General features: G+C 49.3%; 1 protein-coding gene across 2 annotated transcripts; it reads right to left on the minus strand.

Moving 5' to 3' along the window:
• Positions 1-1991: 1991 nt before the first annotated feature.
• Positions 1992-10978, minus strand: cdyl (chromodomain protein, Y-like). Of its 2 annotated transcripts, none has more exons than XM_085254227.1 (7): positions 10757-10978; positions 9669-10380; positions 9091-9344; positions 8847-9019; positions 3986-4196; positions 3759-3902; positions 1992-3337 (listed from the first exon to the last, which is right to left on the minus strand). In XM_085254227.1, the coding sequence occupies exons 1-7, from the start codon at positions 10778-10780 to the stop codon at positions 3179-3181; spliced, it is 1677 nt and encodes a 558-aa protein (XP_085110353.1). In that variant the 5' UTR covers positions 10781-10978; the 3' UTR covers positions 1992-3178. The 2 variants fall into 2 exon arrangements, with proteins under 2 accessions (XP_085110353.1, XP_085110354.1); XM_085254228.1 differs by lacking the exon at positions 10757-10978 and adding an exon at positions 10508-10723.
• Between the last annotated feature and the right edge of the window lie 1213 nt (positions 10979-12191).

Here is a 12191-nt window from a genome sequence, read left to right on the forward strand (position 1 = left end):
CGACCAGCATGTTTCATTACAAGCAGGGAACATATATAAGAAGGCAGCAACCCAAGTATCACCCAAGTACCATGACACCGGCGCAGTGTCGACTGCGATGCCAGTGAGTCTCCATCCTGCTGTGTGCCTGATATTCAGACAGTACCTGAAGGAGCTTTGATCCTTTCAGACCCCAGTCCTACGAATCGCACGTCCTACGTCTCGTTCATCCTTCAGGCAGCTGATCTTTAGTAATTAGCCATGCAGAGCTGGTAAAAGTACAGACATTGTGTACTTTAGTAGAAGTACAAATACTGCTGTTAAAAATTACTCCAATAAAAGTACAGATTCAACTTCTTTACTCAAAAGTATAAAAGTACTGGCTCTGAAATGTACTCAGAGTAACAAAGTAGTTCTTTGGAGGTTTCTGTGCAGCTAGCTGAACCCTGTGCTACATTAACACAATGATGACAGATGGAATACAAACTTCAGTCTGTTTATTCTGTGCTTGATACATGTTGGAGCTGATGGAGCGACACCAACAGTGTTTGCAGTCGCACGTGTTTTTATTTGCACTGTTTCACTGCTTGTAGCACACACACCGGCTAGCTCAGGTCCTAGCACAGCTTTTATCAGGGAGCCATGACCAGGTGACAGAGCTCAGGTGTGTCAGCCTCCCCTGAACCGTGTGTACATATATGTATATCATGTATATTGTGTTGCCTAAGTTGTAGTTGTCCTGGCTGATTTCCATCCTCCACACTGATAGCACACTCTTTGTCTTCTTCCCAGACGGTATACATTTGGTGGTCAATGAATCGCTTCGTCAGTATGGAGGACCAGGAGTGCCAAAATAAATTAAATATTTCATTAAATACATATATTATGAATTAAATGCCCATTCATTTCATTTAAAATATTACATTATTTCTTTCCTTTTTAATTCATTACTTAAACATTTAATTATTTAATGGGCTATTTAATTGTTTTTGGTACTCCTGGCCCAAACAAATGAACAAAAGATGTTCTCCTTCATTTCTGTTAAACACAGCTGTATGAAACGTTTCCAGCTGTTAGTATCATGGTTGCTAGGCAACCTGGGCAGCGACGGAGGCTAGACCATCCCATTTCACAAGCCTCGCACTTCCGGCCTTAGCGGTCTTTGAGTACGCGGCCCTTGTGGACTGTTAAGGCTGCAGACCCTGAATTGGGATACAGCCAATGTGACAGATTTAAAACCACGAGGACTTCCATGTGAGCTTTAAATGAGCGTCCTTCTTCCTCTCCTGTCCTTCTAATCTGTCTCCACCTCTGAGTGAACGTAGCTTTGTCTTTTCTCTCCCTGTCAAATACAGCAGCTGGACCTTTAGCTGCAACACACTGTGAGACAAACTGCATGTTTGTTGAGCTGATAAGTGTCAGCTAATAGAAATGAGCTGACAGCGTTGCTCCTCTTCTGTAGTGTTAGCTCGATGCCAAAGAGTGTGTGTGTAAACCCATCACAGTGCAGCAAACTCACCTGTTCATCCTGCAGAGGATTCTCATGCAGCCTTTAAATGACACAGTCAGTCTGCCTCAGTTTGATTAGCAGCAGGTTTATGAACAAACACAATGTGACATAACTATTCTCCTGAAAGTCTCTGAGCTTTTTACCGTTAACGCTGTTTGTAACTGGTATTCCTCAGAGGCTGCCCTCTTTAAAGCGCCTTCAGGAAACAGACCAACACCACGCTGGGAGGTTGTTCAGATTCTTAGCAATCCTTTCCTAACTCCTTATCAACTCTCCTAGCCTTCTTTCCTTGACCTCAATGATATTTTTGCCTAGATCAAGGAAAGGAGGCTCAGACATGCCATAAGTACAGAAAAAAGGATGGACTTTTTGGACCACACCGTGAGTTGACTGAGGTCAAAAGTCCTTTTCTCATGGAAGAGGCACCCCTGCTGAGGGTCATGGCCCTCTCTGTTTACAGTCTGTGCTGATTTCAGGTAACAAACAGAGCCAGACAGCGTCATGTGACACATTCTGAGTTTATTCTGGCAAAGAAACACGGAGACCCTGAGACAGTCAGCCCACCGGCCAGAGGTCACCATTTACCCACAATTCATCGCTGTAGCACCTGTATGCGCCCCCTGCAGGCTAAACAGTCTAGAAGAGCGCGCTGCAACACAACATCTTGACCCCAGGGTCAAAGTCAGGGACAGAAACACTTTATTTAGGGTTAACCCTGACCCCGCATGACCCCAGGTAAACACAACCTCAGGTAAGGAGACAGTCCCACATATAGGTCCCATCAGTCTGTTAGCCTAGCTTAGCTTAGCATGAAAGCTGGCCGCAGGAAATCTGTTAGCTTAGCTTTAATTAGCATACAGGCTAGAAGCAGCGAACCTGTAAGCCAAGCTGAGCCCTGAGGAAGACAGTAAGGCTTCTGCGGGTGGAGAGCCCTCAGTTTGGTCTGTCAGGCTAAATTTAAGTTTGAACTGAAACGTTTAAAATTTCCTAAAACGCCCAGTTTGTCTCCGTGCTCTCCCCATCACTGGGTAACCCCACCCGTCACAGGCTGGCTTCCACAAGGAGCCAACTGAGGCCAAATACAAGCATCACTTTGTCCTTGCCAGATTCCTGCTAACTGGAAAATAAACTATGTCTGATCATTATCATGCTCTGTAGATGCTGCTAGCTTCTGTTAGCATCTATTAGCTTTTATTAGACTACGTTAGCTCCTGTTAGGACTTTTTAGCGTCCATGTGCTCCTGTTAGCTTCCATTTGCAACCTTTACCTTCTTTTAGTGCCTGCTAACATCGGTTAGCACCATAATAAACAAAACCAATCCTTCGTCATGAGCTGACAGCTGGCACGGGGGTAAGTTGGGGGTAATTATGCACAAACTATAGCCCTCACAGTCTGATTGCCATGTTTATTATCTTTCTGTCCAGTCCGATGGCATGATGTCATGAGGAGGCGGAGCTTAGAAACAGGAGGTAAACAGAGCATTTAACACGCAGTACAGTGGGAGGAGCATAGAGATCCATGACAGGATGACCGTCAGCGGAGTTGGATCCAAGCCAGCTAACCTTCTGCGGCTAGTTTACAGAGAGCAGAGGAGGCACCGTCCTCAGTCGGACATGTTGGCGTCTTTCGCAGAATCCGCCACGCTTCAGTCAGCGCTCCAAGTCCTGGTCACAGTTCCAGTTGTGGTCCTAGCAGAGCTCGGTCCTCCTCTGCAGGTACTGCAAGATGGCGTCAGTTCCCTGTGAGGAGCCCCAGACCCTCTTCAGGGCTTCACACTCGCGCTCGTTAGCTTGCTCCAGAGCACTGCGACTCGTGTTCCTCATTAGGGCCTTGGACTCCCGCAGGACCTGCAGGACAGGAAGTGACACCACGAAGGACAGAGTCTGTGACTGGAGCAAGTAGATCAATGAGTTTGTGTACTGATCTGTGATCTGAGTGTAGGTGACATCAGTCACAGAGGACAGCACCTGTGGGTGGGTGTGCACCACCACACCAGCCTGGCCCCCTTTTTAAAAAGCCCACGGCTGACCCCGCCCACCTTGAGTTTTAGGCCACCTGATGAGGGTCAGCGTCTGACGTCGGGGTGAAACGCATCACTGTGACATTTCACCGCAGACGCTTCAGTGCTGACCTTTGACCTTAGCCCCACCACATAACCTGTTTGGAGGCTTTAAATAATCAGGACCAGATCTGATCAGGAATCAATACAGTAACCTTGGAAACGTGTGTGTATGTGTGTGTGTGTGAGAAAGAGAGATAGGAACTGACCAGTGAGTCAACGGCGACCAGCTCTTTAATCCGCAGCATCACTTCCTGTGTGAAGGTCCCCGGCCACAGCACCTGAGATACCAGCCCTTTAAGACACGCCTCCTGAGCTGTCAGCTTCCTACCGCTGAGCAGCAGCTCGTTTGCCTGAAACACAGCACAGGAAGTGAGGAGGAGTTGCGAGGCAAACCATGCAGGACATTTAACAGTGCAGGAAGCAGCTGACTGACCGCAGCGAGCCCCATGATGCGAGGGAAGGAGAAGGAGGAGCAGGCGTCGGGCGTCTGGCCGTACGCTGTGTACGGTGTTTGGAACCACGCCTTCTCATTGGCCCACACCACATCACACAGTGGCAGAATGGCGGCGCCGAGGCCAACGGCCGGCCCGTTCACTGCCGCCACGATGGGTTTCCTGAACTGGATGAAGGTGTTGATGAAGGTCCTGAGAAAGAGGGCACAAGGGTCAGAGGTCAAAGCGCCCAGCTCACCGATGCAGCGATTATTCCATCGAGGAATCAGAACAAACAAGCACAAAAACATGGGCTTTTCACAATAAAAGGTTCCAGTTTATCAATGACTCTCTTTGCTCTGACAGTGTAGATGTTAATTACTGTTAACAGCTGACGTCAGCACTGCCGTGGGATGGCGGCACAGCAGAGCGCATCCCCGGCGTTCCAGGTAAAAGGGCTTCAAGAGGAACGAGCAGCAGGAAATACAGGTGCTGGTCATAACATTAGAATATCATCAAAAAGTTGATTTCACCAACTCCATTGAAAAAGTGAAAGATGTTTACGTCCAGTCCACACAGACTGACATATTTCAGGTGTTTCCTTCTCTCAGCCAATGAAAACCCCAGATTCAGCATCTTATCGTGAATATTACTGAAGACCAATACAAACAAAGTGTTTTCAGGAATCGTGGCCAACTGAACAGTCTGAGCATGAGCAGCTCTCGATACATAGCTGGGCTCCTTTTGCCTGAATGACGCAGCAACGCGGCGTGGCTCGATCAGTCTGTGGCGCCGCGCAGGTGTGACGAGAGCCCAGCTTGTTATTATTATTGGTATTTGTCGTGTTTATTATTCTTATCGTACCTTCCATATTTCTGTTGTTCAGCGCTTTGTCAGCCATGTATTGTTTTTAACGTGCTATAAATGAAAATTTGGATGGAATTGGTGAAATAAATCAACTTTTTGATGATATTCTAATGACCAGCACCTGTATATAAAACACGAGCTACGAGACCAGATCTCGGCCGCAGAGGATAACGACAAGCGTGGAGAAATAGGGCGGTGCCACATGACCGAATGAAAACGTCTGTCATATTATACACTACCGTTTGTTTCATGGTGTCATAAAATCTACCGTTTACAGCGAAATGTTTTCATGGGAGCTGAGAATCCAGCATGACCAGGGAAGACGAGGCAGAACCAGGCAGCTCCAAACAGAAGGACCAGTCCACACAAACCCAGGACCTCAGTCCTAAACGGGGGGCCGCCTCTGCAGCAGGGAAACCGTTTGGTTATGAAACGCCTGACACGGACCAGAAAATTGGACTATGCACATTATGGCACAAGCCGGTGCCCACCTCAGACTCAAACACCACAAAGCTCTTCTCAGGAGGATGCAGAGTTTACGGACGAGAAGCAAAAACGAGCCGTCAGGCGCTCCAAGTAAACCTCAGACTCAAACGTCAGAGCGGGCTCCTCCCCGCAGCACGCCGTGGAATAAAGACTCAAAAATGTATCGTTTCACGCAGTCAGAACACTCGACACCCAGCTGGAAACACCGCACATGTCGAGCTACCCGGGGTTCACAGGAAAAGCACATTTAGGGACAGAGATGGTTATCGGGATGTCTTATGTCAGAAGACTGTGGTCATGTGGCACAGCCCGAGGCAGAGGCTTGCTGTGGTTAAAGAAGGACGAGAGGAGGAACCTCCGTCGACGCTGGAGTCAGTGGATCGCTTACTACCACAAAGACTGGAGCTGGACTCAACTGAGCTACAGGTGGGAAGAGCCCATCGCCACGACCACGGCAGCCTGGCAGGAACGTGGGCTTGAAACACCTGCACGTGATTATGCACCCGAGGTTTCAACGCGACAAAGGGAACATGTTGGAGCAAAGGCAGGGCGGAAAGAGAGGATTTCAAACCCTGCTTGCAAAGATGAGGTTTTGGTGAGGTTTGAGGGAATGGTGCTCCATGACTCAACCAGCGACGCTCAAACGCTCGGAGACTTGATTGGAGCGTAGCCGGCGGTTGCCAGGGCGCACAGACAGAAAAACAAGCCTTTCGGGGAAAGCCTGAGTTTTAAACGCTAACAGCAGGAATGTCGGCTGGACACAAACAGAGTTTAGCAGCTGACCGAGCAGTAAGGCAGTAAAACAGAGTTGAGCACCAACACTGCTAGAACAATGGCCACTGGCTGGACGCCATTAGAGGGCCCTTCCTATTGGAGGGTGAGAGAGCCCCTGAAGGCCCCACAGCTGGAGGTCAGCACATGTCTTTTTCTTGATCATTTAAAGAGTTCATGTTTTATACAGCTGTAATGTTTACATGTGTATACTGGGTCTACTACTGGCACGATACCAGTCCTTCCTTTTAATGTTAATGGTCTGTCAAACCCGATGAAGTAAAATGAGGAAAGAAAAGCAGCTCAACTACAGGGAACATGACAAACGCATCTTCATCCTGTTATAACAGAGTTATAACAATCCTTCAATTAAGCAAACATCGATGGATGGATTACAGGCGTCCAACTCCTCGAGGGTTATGTATTATTGTAGGGTCTGCCTTACAATATAAAGCACCTTGAGGCGACTGTTGTTGTGATTTGGTGCTGTGTAAATAAAGTTGAATTGAACTGAGGGCCGGTGTCCTGCAGGTTTTAGTCCTTGATCCAACACAGCTGATTTAAATGACCTCCTCAGCATGTCCTAAAGTTGTCCAGAGGCCTGGTAACGAACTCATCGTGTGGTTCAGGTGAGTTGGCCCAGGGTGAGATCTAAATGTGCAGCACAGCGGCCCTCGAGGCCTGGAGTTCCCCACCCCTGCTTTAGAAGATATAAATCTAAGTATTTACAAGTCTGAGGCAGAGCCTTCAGTTTACAGGCCCCTCTTCTGTGAAACCAGCTCCTAGTTTGCAAACAATTGGAGAAAAAAACATAAAATGAAAACAACAGTCGAGGATATTAGTTTTAAAAAAAAAAACCTGAATAACAGGAAATACTGAAAAATCGATTTTTTGTGAAGCAAAGCGGTTATAAAGGAGGCTCTCAGTCAAACCATTGGCCCAACATTTAAGACAAAGTATTAATATTCAGGGGAATACTGATTAGCCTGCTATACTGATGGCATTCTGATTTATTTGGGACTACCAGCTAACTCAGTGCCTGTACTGATGCAGGCGTTTGGCTATTCTGGTCAATTACAAAATGAATATAAGACAGGTACTCGATTACACCAGGAGAGAAGATGAAATAGTTACAGAACTATTCGAGTGCCATTATTCACCAGTACAGAGGATACAGTAACACACAAACAATCCATCAGAATGAATCTACCACCCAAGTTATTATATTTATTCCAAACCCGGCGGCAGGAGTGAGTGGGAAACAATCCCACGACTAGGGATGGGTATCGTTTAGGTTTTATCTGATACCGGTGCCAAACCGGTACTTTTGAAACGGTGCCGGTGCTCGAACCGGTGCTTAAAGAATGGAGAACACAAACTTTGTCCAAAAACCTCTCATGTTCAGCTGTTTTTTTGTAAAAAGATAACAATATTAGCCTTTTCTGCAGCTATGGGGCATATATGGTATCACTCTTGGCTGGAAGCAGTGCTTAAACAATGGAAAAAACAAACTTTGTCCAAAAACCTCTCATGTTTAACTGTTTCCCACTTTTTCTTTGGTCATTTTAGCCTTTTTGGCCAGGGTGAAGGGAGTATCTGCCATCAAACAAGAAGACAGCCACATGTAGCTATGATGGTGTTTGCTAGTTCACCTTACATGCATTAATGTAATAACGTGGTTAGCCTACTCAACGTAAATTACACACGTGCAACATTAAGCTACTCACGCAGAGAAGAACGGCTGCTGCTGCATCATCATCCTCATCATTTCTGCTACACTGGCAGGGCTAGGGGCCAGGACTCTCCTCTTCGGGTTTGTGGGGGATGTTGCTAACTCCGGGTCTGATAACAGGCACCACACCCGCAGTTGATGCACTCGGTGCGAGGTCTCGCAGCAAGCTATCAAATACGGCGCATTTCTCGGCTTTTAACAAAACGCTATACGTCGCCAGGTGTTTCATCAGATTCGAGGTGTTACCTCCTTTGACAGTATCACAGTATCAGCTTAAAGCACTTGTTGCTGCTGAGTTTGCATCTTTTGCTGTGAAGTACAACCAGACTTTTGACCGCTTCGCCTTGGGCCTTTTTATCTGTAGCTCTGCATAAAAGAACGTACGTACCTGGCCCCGCCTACTATCCTCGGAAACGTGTGTGTGTGTGTCACATCTCAGGAAAATAAAGCACCGAAATGTGCGCTGCTTTTCGGTCTGGTCACTACCATTTATGTCAGAACCAGTGCCATCATGGCACCGGATACCGGTACCCATCCCTACCCATGACTGGGACAGAGTGTTGTCCAAATATATCCGGCAGGCTGAGGGAAGAGGAGGGTGGGGCCACAGTTAAGGCCTAAAGAGCTGCAGCTTTACGTGAGACCATGAAGGAAGGCAGCCTACTGCGTTTCTGTAAAAACATCTGTATTTACACACGAGGCTGTTGTCAGAGGAAACCTGCAGACGGATCATTTCTGCCTCGCACACAAACACTCGGCTCTGTAATCGATATAACCAGGAGGACTGGACAACAACACGGGCGCGAGCTATGACATCATTCAGCCCACTGAATGATGTCATAGCTTTTACCCTCAAGCTGCTCGCAGATACGTTTCTACTGCAGGTCTGGTTTTGGCCACGTTTCCATGCCGACGACAGAGCGCTACAGAGTTTAAACGAAGCAAACGTTGGCGTTACTGTATAACGGCTGCAGCCTTAGACGCCGCTCAGCGTTGCCGCGTGTTACCTGATGGTTTCAGCCATTTTGATGCTCTCCTTCTTCCTGTCGTCCGTCAGGCGTCTGATGAAGTACAGGAAGTCCAGTCCGCAGCAAAAAACGCTGCCAACGGCGCCGAGCAGCACCAGCTTACTGTCGTCCGACGCCGCTGTTGCCATGGCGCTCTGGATCTCCTTCATCACCTGACAGGGACGAGACAGAGGTGAATTTCTGGGCATGTGGGGGCAGTCTGACCGCAGGGGCGGGGCCTCACCTCCGGGTTGAGCGTGTTGTTGTCAGAGCTTTTGGTGGACAGCAAGATGTGGGTGAAGCCATCTTGTTTCTTCACCACGATGTCACGGTAACGGTACGCACTCTCCGTCTGACGCACGCTGAAGCGAAGCCGTTTATCGAACGCTGAGCGCTCCTCCAGGCGCCGCTTCCCTGTCACCGTGGTCGCCCCGGCAACAGCACTCTGCAGACCCGACATCCCACCAACGGCGACGCCCTCAATCAGTGGCGAATTTCCTAGAGAGAATGCAGAACATCAGAACGCCCACTTCCTGTCCACAGACAAAACAGCAGGTCATGGGACAACGACCAATCACCAGGAAGGAGGCGGAGTTTACTGTAAAATGAATATGGTTCTCATATATCACTATCAGGCTGAGGCTGTAAGGAGCTCTCCTACTGGCTGTTAGAAACACAGCTGCTCTCACCTGAGCGTGACGCCGCCTCGTAACCGATCAATCAGTCTAAGGATCGATCTGGTGGTCCGGCTGACTGATTACACCATTTGGTAATGGCTGATTGATCGGTAGCATGCTTCCCCCCCCCCTGGGCGGGACTCACCTCTGCCACTGAGCGAGCGCATGGCAGCTGGCGTGATGGGGGCTCGAGGCGGTGGGTTCTGACTGCGGGGTCGGGTCCCCATGCGCGCTCGCTCCTCTCCAGGCCCCAGCTGGATCCCTGACGGCGGTTTCTCCAGCAGAGCGACCTCTGGTGGGACCAGCTGAGCCTCGCCTGCCTCCAGGCTGTGTGCCGCCTCGCTGGGCGACTCCTCGGCGTCTGGGCGGCCATTCATTGGGCTCTTTGGGACCAGGATCTTGATGCCTGTTTTTGACAAGTCCACGCTACGGCGGGCGGGGCCGGCCGGAGACGCCGACATCAGCCCAAAGCTGTCAGCCGGCAGCGGCTGCTGTAGGGGGCGGGGCGGGTTGGCAGGGAGCAACTGAGTTGGGCTCGGAGTAGATCTCGCCTGGTTACGGTCGCCCGAACCGCTTCGGATGTCCGCATCGACGTCGCCGCGAGAGGCATGTGGCTTGCAGGGCGCTTTGTGGACGGGGCCCCAGTGAAGGTTAGGCGTGCTGCGTGTGGAGCGCAGCAAGGCGCCGTCTCTGTGGCGCTCGGCGTGCTGGCGGTTGAACTGGTGGACATACGCCATGCACGTGGACAGGTGACTCTCGGGCTCCCAGGTGTCGCCCTCAGCGCCGTACCCTCGCCACCTGACCAGGTACTCGACCCGACCTTTCCTGTTCCTGCGCCGGTCCACAATCCGCTCCACCTGGAGGACACAGAGGGCGGAGCCCACAATAAGCATCACGCCACTACTTTGGTGACGTCACATTGTGACGTATTACAGGTATTGTTCACTAATCAGATCAAAACTTCCTCCGCCGGAGGGCACGGACCACTTCAAGTGTGAGCTCCCAGCAGGCTCGCGAGGACAGTTACAGGGAGAGACCGGAAGGCTAACAGACAGCTACCATTGCGCTAACTGTGCTCACGTGCGGCCCCTCTAGCGACTAGCTGTAGTTTTTCTCTGGACTTCTCTCCAACCGTCTGCCTCGGACTCGATCAGTCGATAACTGCCTAATTTGTTCGACTTTCCTAACTTCATAAACTCCGCCGCTTAGCATGTTAGCATTAGCTCACATTACCTCGTAGAGCTCCTCGGTCGCCATGGAGATGTCCGCGTGCACGGGCAGCTTCAAGAAGCTACTTCAGGGGCGCAGCAACATGAGGGACGGTGTGTGTGTATGTGTGAGTGTCGATCCGCGCGGAGCTGCAGGTGTGTGTGCTCCTGTTGGCTCAGGTAACTATACCCCGGTGTTAGCTGTTAGCACGGTGGCGTCTCACAAGCTTCCGCTCTGACTCTGACCATGACCTTCAAAATAAAAGCCCCACCACGACAGGAAGTGACGTATTGCAGTTTTATGCACTGATGTGTAATTTTCTTTTTATTTGTTTCTAATTTAAATAATTAAAAATGGAAACATGTTTATTTCTGCTATAAAATTTAACCAGCTGGGGCCTCTGCTGACCCTAGAGGAAGTGCAGTATTTGGTACTTCCTGTGTGTGTTTCACGTTTTTTTTTCCACTCTGGGATTCCAAAGGTCAGTTTTCCTTAGTTTTGCAGCCATAGTCAGAGCTGTTTTCAGTTGTCCATACACTAGGGGAAGAAGCTTCAATGCTTCCTTTATGACCTCCTTTAGCAGAGGAGACACTGGACCATCTTTATGAAAAGGGAGGAGAAAATGGCGTCCCATAATTCGTTGTCCATCCGACCATTCATGAAAACATAATCGCAGTAGCCAAAGCAGAGCAGATCATGTAAATGTCCATTCTAAGTGTTTTTTGTTTTCATTCAGAACCTGTATATATATTTATTTACAGCTTTTATCAGCAGCAGTGAAACTCACAGCTGAACCCTGAGCGTCACATGAAGAACACAGAACGCTGTATGAGCGCAACATTATGATCTATACGAACTGATCAAAGTGTGCTTGTATGATCAGTGATCGTTAGTAATGTCCAGTGTTGGGAAGGTTACTTTAAAAATGTATTCCACTACAGATTACATGCACCGCTGCTCTACTCCCTCTACACTTCAGACTGTGTGGCCACCCACGGCTCCAACACCATTGTGAAGTTTGCTGACGACACAGTGGTGTTGGGTGCCATCTCCAACAACGATGAGGCGGCCTACATGGATGAAGTGAAGAATCTGGCATCGTGGTGCCAGGACAACCACCTCCAGCTGAACGTCGGCAAGACCAAGGAGCTGGTGGTGGACTTCAGAAGGGGTCAGCACAGAGACTACAAGCCCATCATCATCAATGGAACTCCAGTGGAGAGGGTGCAGTCCTTCAAGTATCTTGGTGTCCACATCTCCTCAGACCTGACATGGGCTGCCCACATTCAGGTCCAGACCAAAAAGGCTAGGCAGCGCCTGTATCACCTACGACAACTGAGGAAGTTCAGGGTCTCTCCAAAGATCCTCAGGATTTTCTATACAGGCGCTGTGGAGAGCATCCTCACACAGAACATGACATCGTGGTTTGGGAACAGCTGTGTGAAGGACCAAAAAGCTC

Source organism: Mchenga conophoros, linkage group LG18, assembly GCF_057382185.1.
Source record: "Mchenga conophoros isolate Kocher_MC1m ecotype Shallow Benthic linkage group LG18, M_conophoros_male_GT1.1, whole genome shotgun sequence".
Classification (NCBI taxonomy): domain Eukaryota; kingdom Metazoa; phylum Chordata; class Actinopteri; order Cichliformes; family Cichlidae; genus Mchenga; species Mchenga conophoros.